The sequence below is a fragment of the Crinia signifera genome, chromosome 1 (assembly GCF_055691185.1).
Source record: "Crinia signifera chromosome 1, ASM5569118v1, whole genome shotgun sequence".
Taxonomy (NCBI): Eukaryota; Metazoa; Chordata; class Amphibia; order Anura; family Myobatrachidae; genus Crinia; species Crinia signifera.
The window spans coordinates 147,010,595-147,023,975 of record NC_139217.1 but is presented as its reverse complement, the minus strand read 5'-3'; the positions used below and the strand labels follow the sequence as shown (position 1 = coordinate 147,023,975).

General features: G+C 42.0%; 1 protein-coding gene across 1 annotated transcript in view; it reads right to left on the bottom strand.

Moving 5' to 3' along the window:
• The window catches only part of LOC146059467 (uncharacterized), a 75,859-nt gene that overhangs the window by 52,776 nt on the left and 9,702 nt on the right, over positions 1 to 13,381 (bottom strand). Inside the window, exons 2-5 of the mRNA XM_083171719.1 lie at positions 11,697 to 11,755; positions 10,607 to 10,693; positions 6,930 to 7,016; positions 2,809 to 2,883 (exon numbers count right to left, since the gene is read on the bottom strand). Of these exons, the coding sequence (XP_083027845.1) occupies positions 2,809 to 2,883; positions 6,930 to 7,016; positions 10,607 to 10,693; positions 11,697 to 11,755 (308 nt within the window). The remainder of the gene's footprint in view (positions 1 to 2,808; positions 2,884 to 6,929; positions 7,017 to 10,606; positions 10,694 to 11,696; positions 11,756 to 13,381) is intronic.

Here is a 13,381-nt window from a genome sequence, read left to right as displayed (position 1 = left end):
CTCTTCCTGTTAAGAATATATATATATATATATATATTTTTTATTTTTTTATTATTTCTTTTTAGTCTATTTTATGAAATAAATGTCATATACCATTGGGTATTATAAAAATAATTGTGTGAGTGCATTTATCCGTCGTGCCTTTATTATTTATTTATCAATAGCGAAGCAACTCAACTTTTTTGGTTTTGCATCTTTGTTCTGTCTCTGCACCTGGGCATGAACTTTTTTATGCTCAGGTGTAAGGCAGTTCTGTGTACACACACTTGTACATAAAGAGGACTGCAGCTGAGTAACATCCAAAATGATTAATTAACTTATATTTGATATTTGAATATTTAACATTAGCGCCTAAATTAACACCAGTATATAGTGGTTGTTCTAGTTGATCAAATGACCTAGTAATATTTCAGGAGAAATAGCTGCGATAATCTGCAGTAGTGTCCATGGCATTTTGACCATGTAGGCAAAAATGAATGTCTTCATTTTAAACGGGATGCAGTCAAAATCCCGACGGTCAAAATCCCGAATGGGTCATAATACCGACAAGGACAAAATCCCGACAAGGTCAAAATCCCAACATTTAAAATCCCGACAAGGACAAAATACCGACATTTAAAATCCCGACAGGGTCAAAATACCGACATATAGAATGTACAGGACTTTCCATCGACAGGTCGCGAAGTCGACATGGGTTTTTTCACTGTTTTTTGAACCTGACATGTCCCGACAGGCGGTATTTCATGCCCTACCATCCACTAGGGCGTGGTGGGGGAATAAAATAGTGTGCCGAGCGCAGCGAGGCACCGTGCCCGAAGCATTGCGAGCGATGCGAGGGACTGCAGTTCACTTCCAACTGTGTCCATGTCGACATTCGGGTCAAAAACAGTGAAAAAAACCATGTCGACCTCGCGACCTGTCGATGGAAAGTCATGTTGACTGTTTCACCTGTACATTCTATATGTCAGTATTTTGACCATGTCGGGATTTTAAATGTTGGGATTTTGACCTTGTCGGTATTATGATCCATTCGAGATTTTGACCCTGTCGGAATTTTGACCATCGGGATTTCATACCGAATCCTAAATGTGTCGGTATTTTGTCAGTCTTCCAATGATTGTCTGTATTTTGACATTGACTGGCGGTAAAATGACTGCATTTCGGTTAAAATGTCCACATTGGTAATACAGTATAATCATGTCTATATTTTGCATGCTGACTTTTTGATCACATCAAAATGTTGAAAATCAAAATGTCAATGAAAATATAGATACAGATGTGTCCACTGTGATTGTGCATGCCACATGCATACACATTGCAAATGCAAGTATTAAAGCCCATGTGTGACTAAACTGTGGGATTAGTGCTACTATGGGGGGTTTAGTGCAATCTTTGCAGCAATAAAATTAAAGCAAAAAGATGCAAAAAGGTGAAAAGGTAGCCTGTGCAAGAGTGAAGATGGCTTGTGTGCAGTCTTTGTTCTTCCTCCCTCATCTCTAGTCAGTAATGTTTTAAGTTGAGCCAGTATACTCTTAGAAGATGAGTATGGTGTATGGACCATGGCCCTTTTTCAAATCTGACTGCAGTACAAATTTGTTCTTAAAATGGCAAAACCATGGGCCTTATTCTGGTCGGTGCGGCCGGATCCGAATATGCGGCCAGCACTGTGCGTCCTAAACCCCGCCTTCCATACGGATCGCCAACTCCGTCCGTACGCGGTAAGAAGCTGTCCGAACGGACCGCACGTGTATTTCTCATGAATACACCTCCTCCATCTCAGGGAACCTTCCCCATCATTCGATGGTCGCAGACCATCGAATGCAGGGCCGAGTGGCCAGGCAGCTCCAGCAACCTCAGACCACACGGGCATTTCTCCGTGCAAAAGCAGGGATCTGGGCGGGCAGCTGACATCCGGCAATGTCATTTGTCCACCCCCTACACGTGCGTCACGCCCACATTACCATACGTACGCCCAGCGTTTGCATGGGAACGCCCATGAAACACGGGGTGTAAACATATGGTAATGAGCCCAAACAGCCCTTCACACCCCTCTCCACCCCCTGTTCGTAGTGTACACATTTCATGCGGAATGTGGCCGTGCGTCCGGCTCGCACATGCGCAGAGACGCCTCTGCACATGCGCAGACACAAAACATCGGCGGCACGAACGCACGCGGATATTACCGCACCAACCAGAATAAGGGCCCATGTGCACTGCAGGTGGGGCAGAAGTAACATGTGCAGAGAGAGTTAGATTTCAGTTTCAACACACCTCACCCAAATTGAACTCTCTCTGCACATGTTACATCTGCCCCACCTGCAGTGCACATGGTTCTGCCCATTTTGAGAATTTTATTTTACTGCGATCATATCTGAATAAGGGCCTAATCTTCCCTCCATTACCAGATCAGGATCTCTGCTTTTCTTTTTTCTCCTTTATTCTCTACATAAATACCACCAATGCATTTTTTTTGTGTGGGTTACATAGATGGAATTAGCGTTGCTCTTTCTACTGCTAAAGATTTGAACTTGGAAAAGTTGTAATCATGTTAAGCCATCACTAGTGTCGCACAGCCAAACCACAGCTTATTTAGAAAAAAGATCTTAAAGATTTTGAATTAGGTACATTATATTCCACTACTCAAATAAAAGTCTTTCCAACAATTGGAATTCTAATGAGTGGTATTTATTACAAGACATTTGGCTATTTTCTGCTTCTCTAGATCTATTGTATACTGTATTACATTTTCAGTAAAAAGCATGTAATTTCCATTAAATTAATTGAAAATGCACAGAAAATTGTACTGACCTCCTCCAGGCGATTTTGAAGGCTGTTCAGTGCTGTGGTCTTATTGTTGAACTGTCGTTCCAGTGCTTTTTCGTACTGTGAAAAATTTAATAAAAGGTAATAAAAGACAAATTACTGTATAAATTACAATGCTCATTTGCAAATGAAGTTGACCCTTTAAATTCTGAGAATGAAACACAGTATTTTTAAATTGGGTCTGTTGTTTTATCTGTATATAATATCTTTATGTTGACATGAAAAATGGTTTGCAACATATACAGTGACATCTTCAAAGATAAATTGCTCATTTGCTTTTACTAATGTAGGACAGATAAAAAAAGTACAATATATATGAATATATAATCTGCACACAACTATGTCACATACAGTGCATCTGATTTATATGTAAGCTCTCTCTCTTATCTCATATATACTCATATATACGACTGAGCAACAAGCTTTAAAAGCGCTGGGTGGATACAGCGACATAGTGATAAGAACAGCCGACAAAGGGGGTGCGATAGTCGCGCAGGACCTGTCGGCCTACAAAAGAGAAGTATACCGGCAATTGGAGGATAGCAGCACAGACACACACACACATATATATATATATATATATATATATATATATATATATACTGTATATAGTTGCCGGCACTCACTGCATGAATTATCTCCTGCCTTGTGCCCTCAGTAACCCTCGGCTCCTCCGGAGCTGGTGCTGTATATATATGTATAAACACCGTGGCACTCGGGACTTTGACAAAGAAAACAACAAATAGCTGAACTACTGTGACGTTTCAGCAGAAATTAGGCTTTATTAAAAACAGCTTACATCAAGAATGATTAACAACTCACCTCTAAAGTAGTGTCAGGCAAAAGGGATCGGTACTCTTTACCTAGCACGGCGCCCGCGATTGGCATCGCGGTCATCGGGGGTAAAAAATCGCGGGCATCGCGGGCATCGCATGCACTAAAAAAAACGGGTGCGACGCGATGCCCGCGATTTCCCATAGGGATCAATGTTAAAAGTGTCAATGGACGCGATTTTTGTGTTCAATGCCTCAATGCCCGCGATTTGTCCATAGGAAACAATGTTAAATGGGCCACAGAGCCCTAATAGTCCCCCTGAAGTCTGAAATGGCCCCCACAATTGTTAACGCCACCCCACGATCAACGTGAACCCGAAGCATGGCGAGCGGCGGCGGTACGCGTCCTCCGACCTTTTCATACCCCCACTATCCACGTCGGCATGGAGTTGAGAATAGAATAGTGTGGCGAGCGCAGCGAGCCACCGTGCCCGAAGCGTGGCGAGCGCAGCGTGCCCCGCGAGGGGACGCGGACACCTGTGAAGCCCGCGAAGGGACGCGTTTACCTGTGAAGGTATCCGCGTCCGCTCGCCACGCTTCGGGCTCGGTGGCTCGCTGCGCTCGCCACACTATTCTATTCTCAACTCCACGCCGACGTGGATAGTGGGGGTATGAAAAGGTCGGAGGACGCGTACCGCTGCCCCTCGCGGGCTCGCTGCGCTCGCCACGCTTTGGGTTCACGATGATCGTGGGGTGGCGTTAACAATTGTGGGGGCCATTTCAGACTTCAGGGGGACTATTAGGGCTCTGTTGCCCATTTAACATTGTTTCCTATGGACAAATCGCGGGCATTGAGGCATTGAACACAAAAATCGCGTCCATTGACACTTTTAACATTGATCCCTATGGGAAATCGCGGGCATGGCGTCGCCCCCCTTTTTTTTAGTGCATGCGATGGCCGCGATGCCCGCGATGGGCGCCGTGCTAGGTAAAGAGTACCAAGGGATCGTGCAGGGACAGACAGTCACTTCCGGGCTCCCTCAGCAGGGCGCCCTCATTTGATGTCATTGCCGAGTGGACAGTTGCCACAGAACCTGTCACTAAACGTTATTTTTACACATACAGTTCAAATGTTGAACAGGTCAAAAATGGATGAATTTGCATGTTTTCTGAAACTCACACATTTAATAGGGTGCAAATTGCAGTAAAAATCTCACTTTTTGCCGCAAAATTAACACATTGTGACGTGGCAATTTTTGTTCACACTTCAATTCTCATCCAGATGTTTTCCCATTATAAAGTATACAACTCGCAAATGTAATAGGGTGCGAGTTTTGGTAAATGTTACCAAAAATCGCAAAAAAATTAGATCAGGTTCTGACTGGCGAATTTGACAGTACCATGCGTAGAACATTGAGATATGTGCATGGTTCGGTCTTAAATGTATAAAAGTTCAAATTAAAATTGGCGTGGGGTCCCCCATCCTGAGCATAACCAGCCCCGGGTTCATTGAGACGGTCCAGGTTCCAAAAATACGGGGGACAAAAAAACTGGGGGTCCCCCTTATTTTGGAACAAGCACCTGGCTCCAATAGCCCGCAGTGTCATACCACAGCCGGGGTACACTTTTTCCATAAGGTCCCCTGGTGGTACCATGCTCACCATGGCAGGCCAGTGGGTACATATAATATCTGTTCTATGTTTCTATTTGCTGAGCTATTTTGGTGAAGGCTTTTCCTTGTGTCATCCTGGGCTGAAATGTATTGTGCTGTGGATAGAAGTAAATTTTGACTCAACCATGCTCACCATGGCTGGTCAGCCCTGGACGGGGTACCTGGGGGAGTGGGGACACACTCAATAAATGGGTAACTCCCAGTCTTCACCCGTCTCTAGGTGGTGGCCACTGGGCTGATAAGTGTAAGATATAATAAAACACCATTGCTTTTTAAAGTTGAACAACATGTCCCAGCAGGCTTTCCCGGCATGCTGGGACTTGGCGAACCACAAGTTCCAGCATGCGGGGCATTATTGGGTCCCCTTGAATTTGTAGCTCACCTGAATGTTCAAATAAAAACCTACACACAGAGAAAAGTATAACTTTAATATACATACACCAATGTTACACCAGTATTCATACCAATCCATGCTCCTTCTTACAATTGGATTAAAAATGGGTAGTTGCAGATGTCACACATTAATTCTGCAGTGTGAGGCCTATGTGAGCACATGTAGAACTCCACCAAAATTGGTGTATAAGGTAGCAGAACAGTACAAAAGGCGGTTATTTTGGACTTGCATTTTCGATTTGAAAGTCCAAAAATCTTTAATTTCAAAACAACAGTCACCATACCTGTCCCATATCATGTCACACATTGTTTCTGTTTATTAGAGAAACTAACATACTGTTATTGAACCAGCCCATAATTATGCAAATAGAATCATTTAATTAGTCTTTTTCTGAGGTGGGCCTAATGAGAAAAAAATATGTTGGTATTACCAGTGTTGGGGAAATGCAATGGTGGGGGGCCATACATAGAGCTTTGCTAACCTTATTGCTACAGATGGAGCCCCTCTCTTTCACTGCAAGTGTGCACCAGAACGTCCCCGCTGGTGGAGAGGGACACCATCAGACTGGGACACGTGTGCGTCTCATGCGCACACGCGTACCAGTCACTCAGCAGCTGGGCGGCGTGACCCTCCCCATCTCCACTTCAGGGAGATGGGCAGGGTTAGGGGGTTTCGGTTTGCGGTGGGGACCTGCAATGGGGGCCGGGGAAGTGGTGGATGGTGGTGGGGAGCTCTGTCGAAATGGGGTGTGCAAGCATCTTGTGCGTACACGGACCCTTCCGACGGCTGGCAGGACCTGGTGGCTGGTGGGGGCTGGAGATAGAATAGTCAGCCCTGCAAGCATGTGCTGCGCTCCATCTGTAGGTCTGGGCCCATGTATATAGAGTATACAGTATATACTGCTAGTGCATGCAAGATAATGTACTAGATTACTAACAGGAATCACTGTAGAAAATACACCATAGTTCTGTGCAGTATAAGGTAACATAAGTATAATGTATAATTCAAGTGCACAATCTGGAACATGATTCCTAGAGGAGGTGGTGGGTACCCAGACCCCTGTATCCCTGTGGGCCAATCAGTCCGTCTGTACTACTGAAGTATATGTAGTGGCCCAACACACTCAAACAACAGTTGGGTGTGCTGGACAGTTAAAGAAACAAATGAGCAGCAGGAATTCAATTAATATATTTAATTTCTGTGTTTAACTGTGTGTCATTCTCATAAATACAGGCAAGAAAAAAACATACTTGAAAATCTGTTATACCTTTATTTTGTCAACTTGTTGATGGTCTTTTAGAACTTTTATGTCCTCTCCTTGACTGGAAACTATTTTCTTGATTGCTTTTATATTCTAAATGAAGAACAAGTTCAAGTTAATCCAACATTATTCCATTCAAATAATATTTATATTGCAGCTAAATGACATACAGTAGTGTTAAAATGATAATGATCTGAAATTGTCACACTAGTTTACTACCTATTTTTCATAACACTAGAGCAATGTTTTCCATACTTGGCCCTCAAGCTACAGTAACAGTCTAGGCCAGTGGTTTCCAACCTCGGTCCCCCAAAAGAAAGAAATGTGCCAGTGCCGGCAGAATGATTCACTATATGGTTTGTTTAAAAATTAAATATTTAAATTTCTAATAAAAAAACATTATTATTGGTACGATATATCACAATAAACTTCTCAAAACATAATATGAAAAATAAAATGCGTTAAGATAAGGGATCTGCAATTAACGGAGTCTCCACCAAAGCCTTACTTTGATTTCTATCGCTCCCCTCCAATACTACTATTATTGCTGAATATTTCCAACCAGCGTGGAGCAACGTTATTGCCGCAGGGATCCACGGCATACTGACGACTTCTATTGTGAGGTCCCGCCCAAAGCACACCAGCTCCAGCAAGCCAGACACTCACATCCATAGAGCTGGGAAGCTCCCTCCGGCCAGAGGTAAAGTTGCACAGCTGTACTACCACCTTTCTGGGACCCACACTAAATACTGGGACACTTCTAAGTACTCCCCTCAGCCGAAGGTAATATACCAGCTTTTCATTACCTTAACAGGTCAGATTGTACCATATCCCGGCTTCTATACTAAGAGCTTATTTAGCTCCCTCTAGGTGGAGGTGCAAAGAAACTGTTACATTGTACTGATGTCCATCTATTCCCTATTTTGATTAAGCTGAACAGTTTTCCCTGTGGCTCATTACTTTAAATTTACGGGACTTTACTTAAAGAGTTTTGAATTATTGCTCTTAATAAACTCCATATTCAATATTAGGCAAGTGTGGAACCATATCAATTGGAATATTGCAGATTTTTTATATATTTTATATGTTATAATTTATTGTTCATTATTGCGAATGTATGTATAATAAACATTGACTAATAACTTTTTACCAAATTTGCGCTCTCTTAACTCATTTGTATCTTCTTTCACCTGTGGGGCTGTAGTTTTTAAGCTCTTTTGAATGAGCACTCCCAATCCGAGACTCCCACACCATCTACGTCATTCTCCATCCAGTTGGGTAAAGTCTTTAACCATTTTTGCATGGTTGAATTCATCCAGGACTTCAATGGCATCTTCCTCAGTTTTCTCCCAGGAAAGAGTGTTTTTTTAAGCTTGTTTGTTGGACTGCCTCCCTGACCTCACAATGGCTAATATTAGCAGGTACATGGGGAAGGGTTAATGAGGAGACTCCCAGATGCATTGTTGGTTTATTTAAAAATGGCATTGTTGCACCATTTTTGAAGAGGCATACTCTGCTGCTGCTATGCTGCATGCTACTTGCAGCCAAACTGTAAAGGTAGGGAAGGGGAGGGTCCCCTCTCTTCCTCCAGCCACACCACCTCCTTGAGCGTATTATCTACTACTACCTCACTGCCCTTCTTTGCTCTCACTCCCAGCTGGACCACTTTAAGTCTGAATCCCTTTAAGTTTCATCCTCTTCCCTCCACAGAAACTGCTCTCACTTAAGACTGCCAGGAGCCTGCACTGGAACAACTTACCACCACCCATCAGGCTTTTTGATTCCCTTACCTCCTTCAAGCGCTCCCTCAAAACCCACTTTTTTCGACTAGCCTATCCCTCCTCCTAACCTCTTTTGATCCTCCTATCCTGCCTCCGTTCCCATCCGTTCCTACTTTCCTATTGTTTTTCATTCGTCCACCCACCTCCTTTTAGTATGTTAACTCTTATGAGTAGGGTCCTCCGTCCTCACGTACTCACCCTACCTCTTTACCTCACCTGTGCTCCTGTCCTGTTCTTCCCTTCCTCTACTTCATCCTCAGTCTCCTCGACAATTTTGACACCTACTTCTGAACTGAGCTGATTTTAGTTCTACCAGCTATACCCCTATTTATACTGTATTTTTCAACACACCCTGTACGTTACCTTGTAATTTGTTTTTTTGTTTGCTATGTACAGCACTGCGGACACTTTGTGGCGCCTTATAAATAAACGTACTACTACTAAGACACCGATTACCTCTTTGCTTCCAAGTACAAGGGTCAGCACTTTCTGATCATTCTCCTTAAGTTCTTCTACTCCATCTCATCTGATGATGCCACTACCCTCCCACTTCTTCTACAAGTACAAGTGCCCTCAAATGTTTGGCCCTCTCATATTCTCCCTCTATACTTCTCTAGGTGAGTTAACTAGTTCTTTTGGCAACTCAATGGCAACTGACTTTCTACTATTTCCATCTGGATATCTGATCCTGCTTAATGGCACTTAATGTGATCCCACAAGAGATTGCTGACACCTCATGCATGTGCAGTTTAATTCCAACAATGTCAGGGGCTAACGCTATGTATGTCTTCCTTCTTCATTGAGATAATGGTTGTGAATCAGGACCGACGAAACCCGGTCAGCGAGGGATGCAAAGCAGGGAGGCGCCAGCCAGCAGAGGCGCTCTCCCTCCCTGCTCTGCACCCTGCTGCTGCTGGCTGCCGCTGCCTGTCATACTGCATGACAGTCAGCGGCACCAGCAACATGAGGCTCTTACCCGGCCACCGCTAAAGTCTTGCGTGCAGGATAGGGTGCAGCGACGTGATGAGATCTGCAGAGGATGGCTCCGGAGTTACTGCTGACTGCAGTACCCCCTGCTGATCCCACTGTGGAGCTCTGCCCTTAACAGTGGAGAGAGACAGCCCAGGACCCGGCTGGAGAGAAACTGGCTGATGTGAGTTTGTTTTTGTCTGTCTGTCTATATCTCTGTCTGTCTATAGCTGTATCTCTGTCTGTCTATAGCTGTATCTCACTGTCTGTTTGTATATTTCTCTCTCTCTGTATATCTATCTCTGTCTGTATATATCTATATCTCACTGTCTGTCTATATCTTTCTCTGTCTCTATCTATTTACCTCTATCTATCTATCTATCTATCTATCTATCTATCTATCTATCTATCTATCTATCTGTCTGTCTGTCTGTCTGTCTGTCTGTCTGTCTGTCTGTCTGCCTGTCTATATCTATCTGCCTGTCTATCTCTCTATCTCTTTATATATCTATCTGTCTGCCTGTCTATCTCTCTCTCTCTCTTTATATATATATATATATATATATATATATATATCGGTCTGTCTATATCTGGGGGTGGATATACTTATAGGGGCTCAGCCTCTTCATAGTAAAATGCAATTTTTACTCCAAAATACTGACACAAACACTTATCAACCATTAAAAATCATGTGAAAGGGAAACTGTAACAAAAAAAATCAAATGGGAAGAGCTATTTGAACAAAATGTTTTTTTTTTGTACGAGTTATCCCTTTATGGGCAATGGAAGCGAGGGCGCAAAATGTCAGTTTGCAGGGGGGCGCCAGACACCCTAGCACTGGCCCTGTTGTGAATGAAATTTTATTAGGCTATCTATCAAAACTGTAAACATGCAAAGCTGAAGATTCACCTGCACAATATATTTTTTACTTACAGTTTCTATTGTATGGACTCTTTTCAAAATACTAGCATCCTTGCTAAGATTTGCTTGCTGTAACTGTTCCATTTTCATGTCATCATTCTATGCAACAAAAATAAAGATATAATTTGTAGCTCTAGCGGAATGCATATTAATAAATAATGATTACATTCAGTGTACAAGAAGTTGTAGTTTTTGTAGAATATCTGTAGGAAAATGAGATTCTAAAATCATCAAACAAATTATTTATTTGAACATTTGTTAATATCCTTTTCCTCATTCTTTTCATCTTGTCATTCATTTTCACTTTCATGCCATTCTTTCCATCGTTCATTTCATCCATCCCTTCATTCTTTTACTTATATTCCATCTCTTCTTTCCTGCATTTCACCCCTTAATTTCCTTTGTTCAGTTACATTTTATATTTCTCTACCTTCCATTGCATACTTTACTTCCTTTCCTTAAACTCTATCTCTTCCTTCCTTCCATTTTTTTACTTTTTTCTTCACTTCCATCATTTGCTTCACTTCCTTCAGTTTTATCCCTTACGTATATTTGATGTTTCCCTGCATTCATTCTCCCAGTCTCTTATTTGTCTCCCCCCCCCCTTTAATTCTATCACTTTCTCAACCCATTGGCCCTTATTCAGATCTGATCGCAGTACAAATTTGTTCTCAAAATGGGCAAAACCATGTGCACTGCAGGTGGGGCAAATGTAACATGTGAAGAGAGAGTTAGATTTGGGTGGGGTGTATTGAAAATTAAATCTATATTGCAGTGTAAAAATAATGCAGCAAGTATTTACCCTGCACAGAAACAAAATAACTTACCCAAATCTAACTCTCTCTATACATGTTACATCTGCCCAACCTGCAGTGCACATGGTATTGCCCATTTTGAGAACAAATTTGTACTGCGATCAGATCTGAATAAGGGATATTGTATATGTCTGTTAGTTACTTCCCTTCATGCGCTTTCAATGATTAAAAATTCCATGGACGAGTGTGAAAATATACATGCTAAGAAAAAAACAATACAAAACATGTGACCTTTTTCAAAATAGTTGAGGACTATCAGAAAAAGCACTAAAAATATATTTTCTTACCATTTGTGTTCTGTTCTCTGATGTCAGAATATTTCCATCATCACTATGATAAACATGACCTAAGTTATAAAATAAAATGTTTTTAAATAAAATGTTATTACTTATTAAGTTGGACTCTGAACAATACCAAAATGTCAGGTTTAGGTGAGTTTGTTTTCCTGGACTGGAGTCCAGGATTTGAGTAGAAGCGGTGGCTATGTGCAGGAAGTTAGGTGGTTTCATGAATTCCCAGTGCATGGACTGGAGCTCTGAAGCTGGGTTGGACTGGCTCACAGGGGAATAGGGGAAACCCCCGGTGGGCCCCACTGCCTAGGGTCCCACCTCCTCCACCTCCTCCAAATATCAGGTTCAAGACTTTGCATTTAAATCACACATTATAAATATGCACAGGACTACAGTGTATTTTCTATAGTGTATTGCTGTTATTTATCTGGTACACTATCATGCATTGCATGCACTAAGAGCATTTACTATATATATGTTTATCAACGGGCTTAGACCATGCACTCTCTAATTCTTAGCCAAACCTCTGTGGCGGCTGTCCACATCCCAATATATAGGCTTCTACCATTCCATTTTTCCAGGGGAACCTTCATGACCCTGTCTAAAACTACTCTGATGGTACTGTGAAAGCACAAAGGAAATTCAGGGATACGCTATCAGTAAATGCTGAAGATCAGTAGAACACGGAATAAGTGACAAAGTAGAAGAGAAAAAAGTACTCTCTTTTATTCGGGGGCACTCTTTTAAATTGTCAAAAAGATTTTTTTACAAAGAATAATTATAAAATGTAACTTTTAATAATCATTTAAAATAGAGGTTTATAGACATACAGACAGACAACACCAAACATTGATAATCATAGGTTAAGTACAGGTTATTTTATAGAATAATTTTATACTATCCTATGGATTTAGAGACCTCTGAAATTACCAGATAAGGGGAACACTTATATTGGCAATTTAAACGGCTGTGCTTTGTGTCAGCCTATACATATATTCTGGTTCCTATTCTTATCTTTATGGTAAAGGAAGTCGACTAGCGAAATATGTTTTTACAAATTGTATGACCAGAGAGGAATTGTCCTGTCCTGGTGCAGTCCGGACATGGGTAGTTATACTTTTTGCAATTTTTGCTATATAATAATAATTTTTTGCAATTTCCGTTAATTATGACAGAGCAGATAAAGTACTGGTGCTGGGTATTGTGTTGTGACGGTAAAACAAGGGTGCGGGATATAGATACTAGAGATAAACAGGTGACACTCACAGTAGTAAAGATCACTAAAGCTGCTGCTGACTTTCGCAACCGTCCTGGTTCCCTGAAAGTCAGTGAGCGTTCAGTAATGTTCTTTCTGTATGAAAAGAGTGTCAGAAAGAGCGAAATTGGGGCATCTGCTGTCTCCTTTTAGTAGGTCAAATGCCCTGTTGTACTATGGTCAGTGCAGGGTTAAATGATTTCAGTACATATAGTAGATGAGCGTGCTCCTAAAGGTAGGTATGTGTGGATAGAAGAAAGTATCAGATGGCATCTTACTCTCGGGGGTATGTGCGCTGCTTTCTGCTATGTGCTATATGCTGGAGCATTGATAGCAGATGACCGACACCTGCCACCTATCTGCGTGAATAGTCAGTCAGACCACATGAAGTAGGGAGCAGAGAATGAGAGCGTGCAGAGTGCTGTAA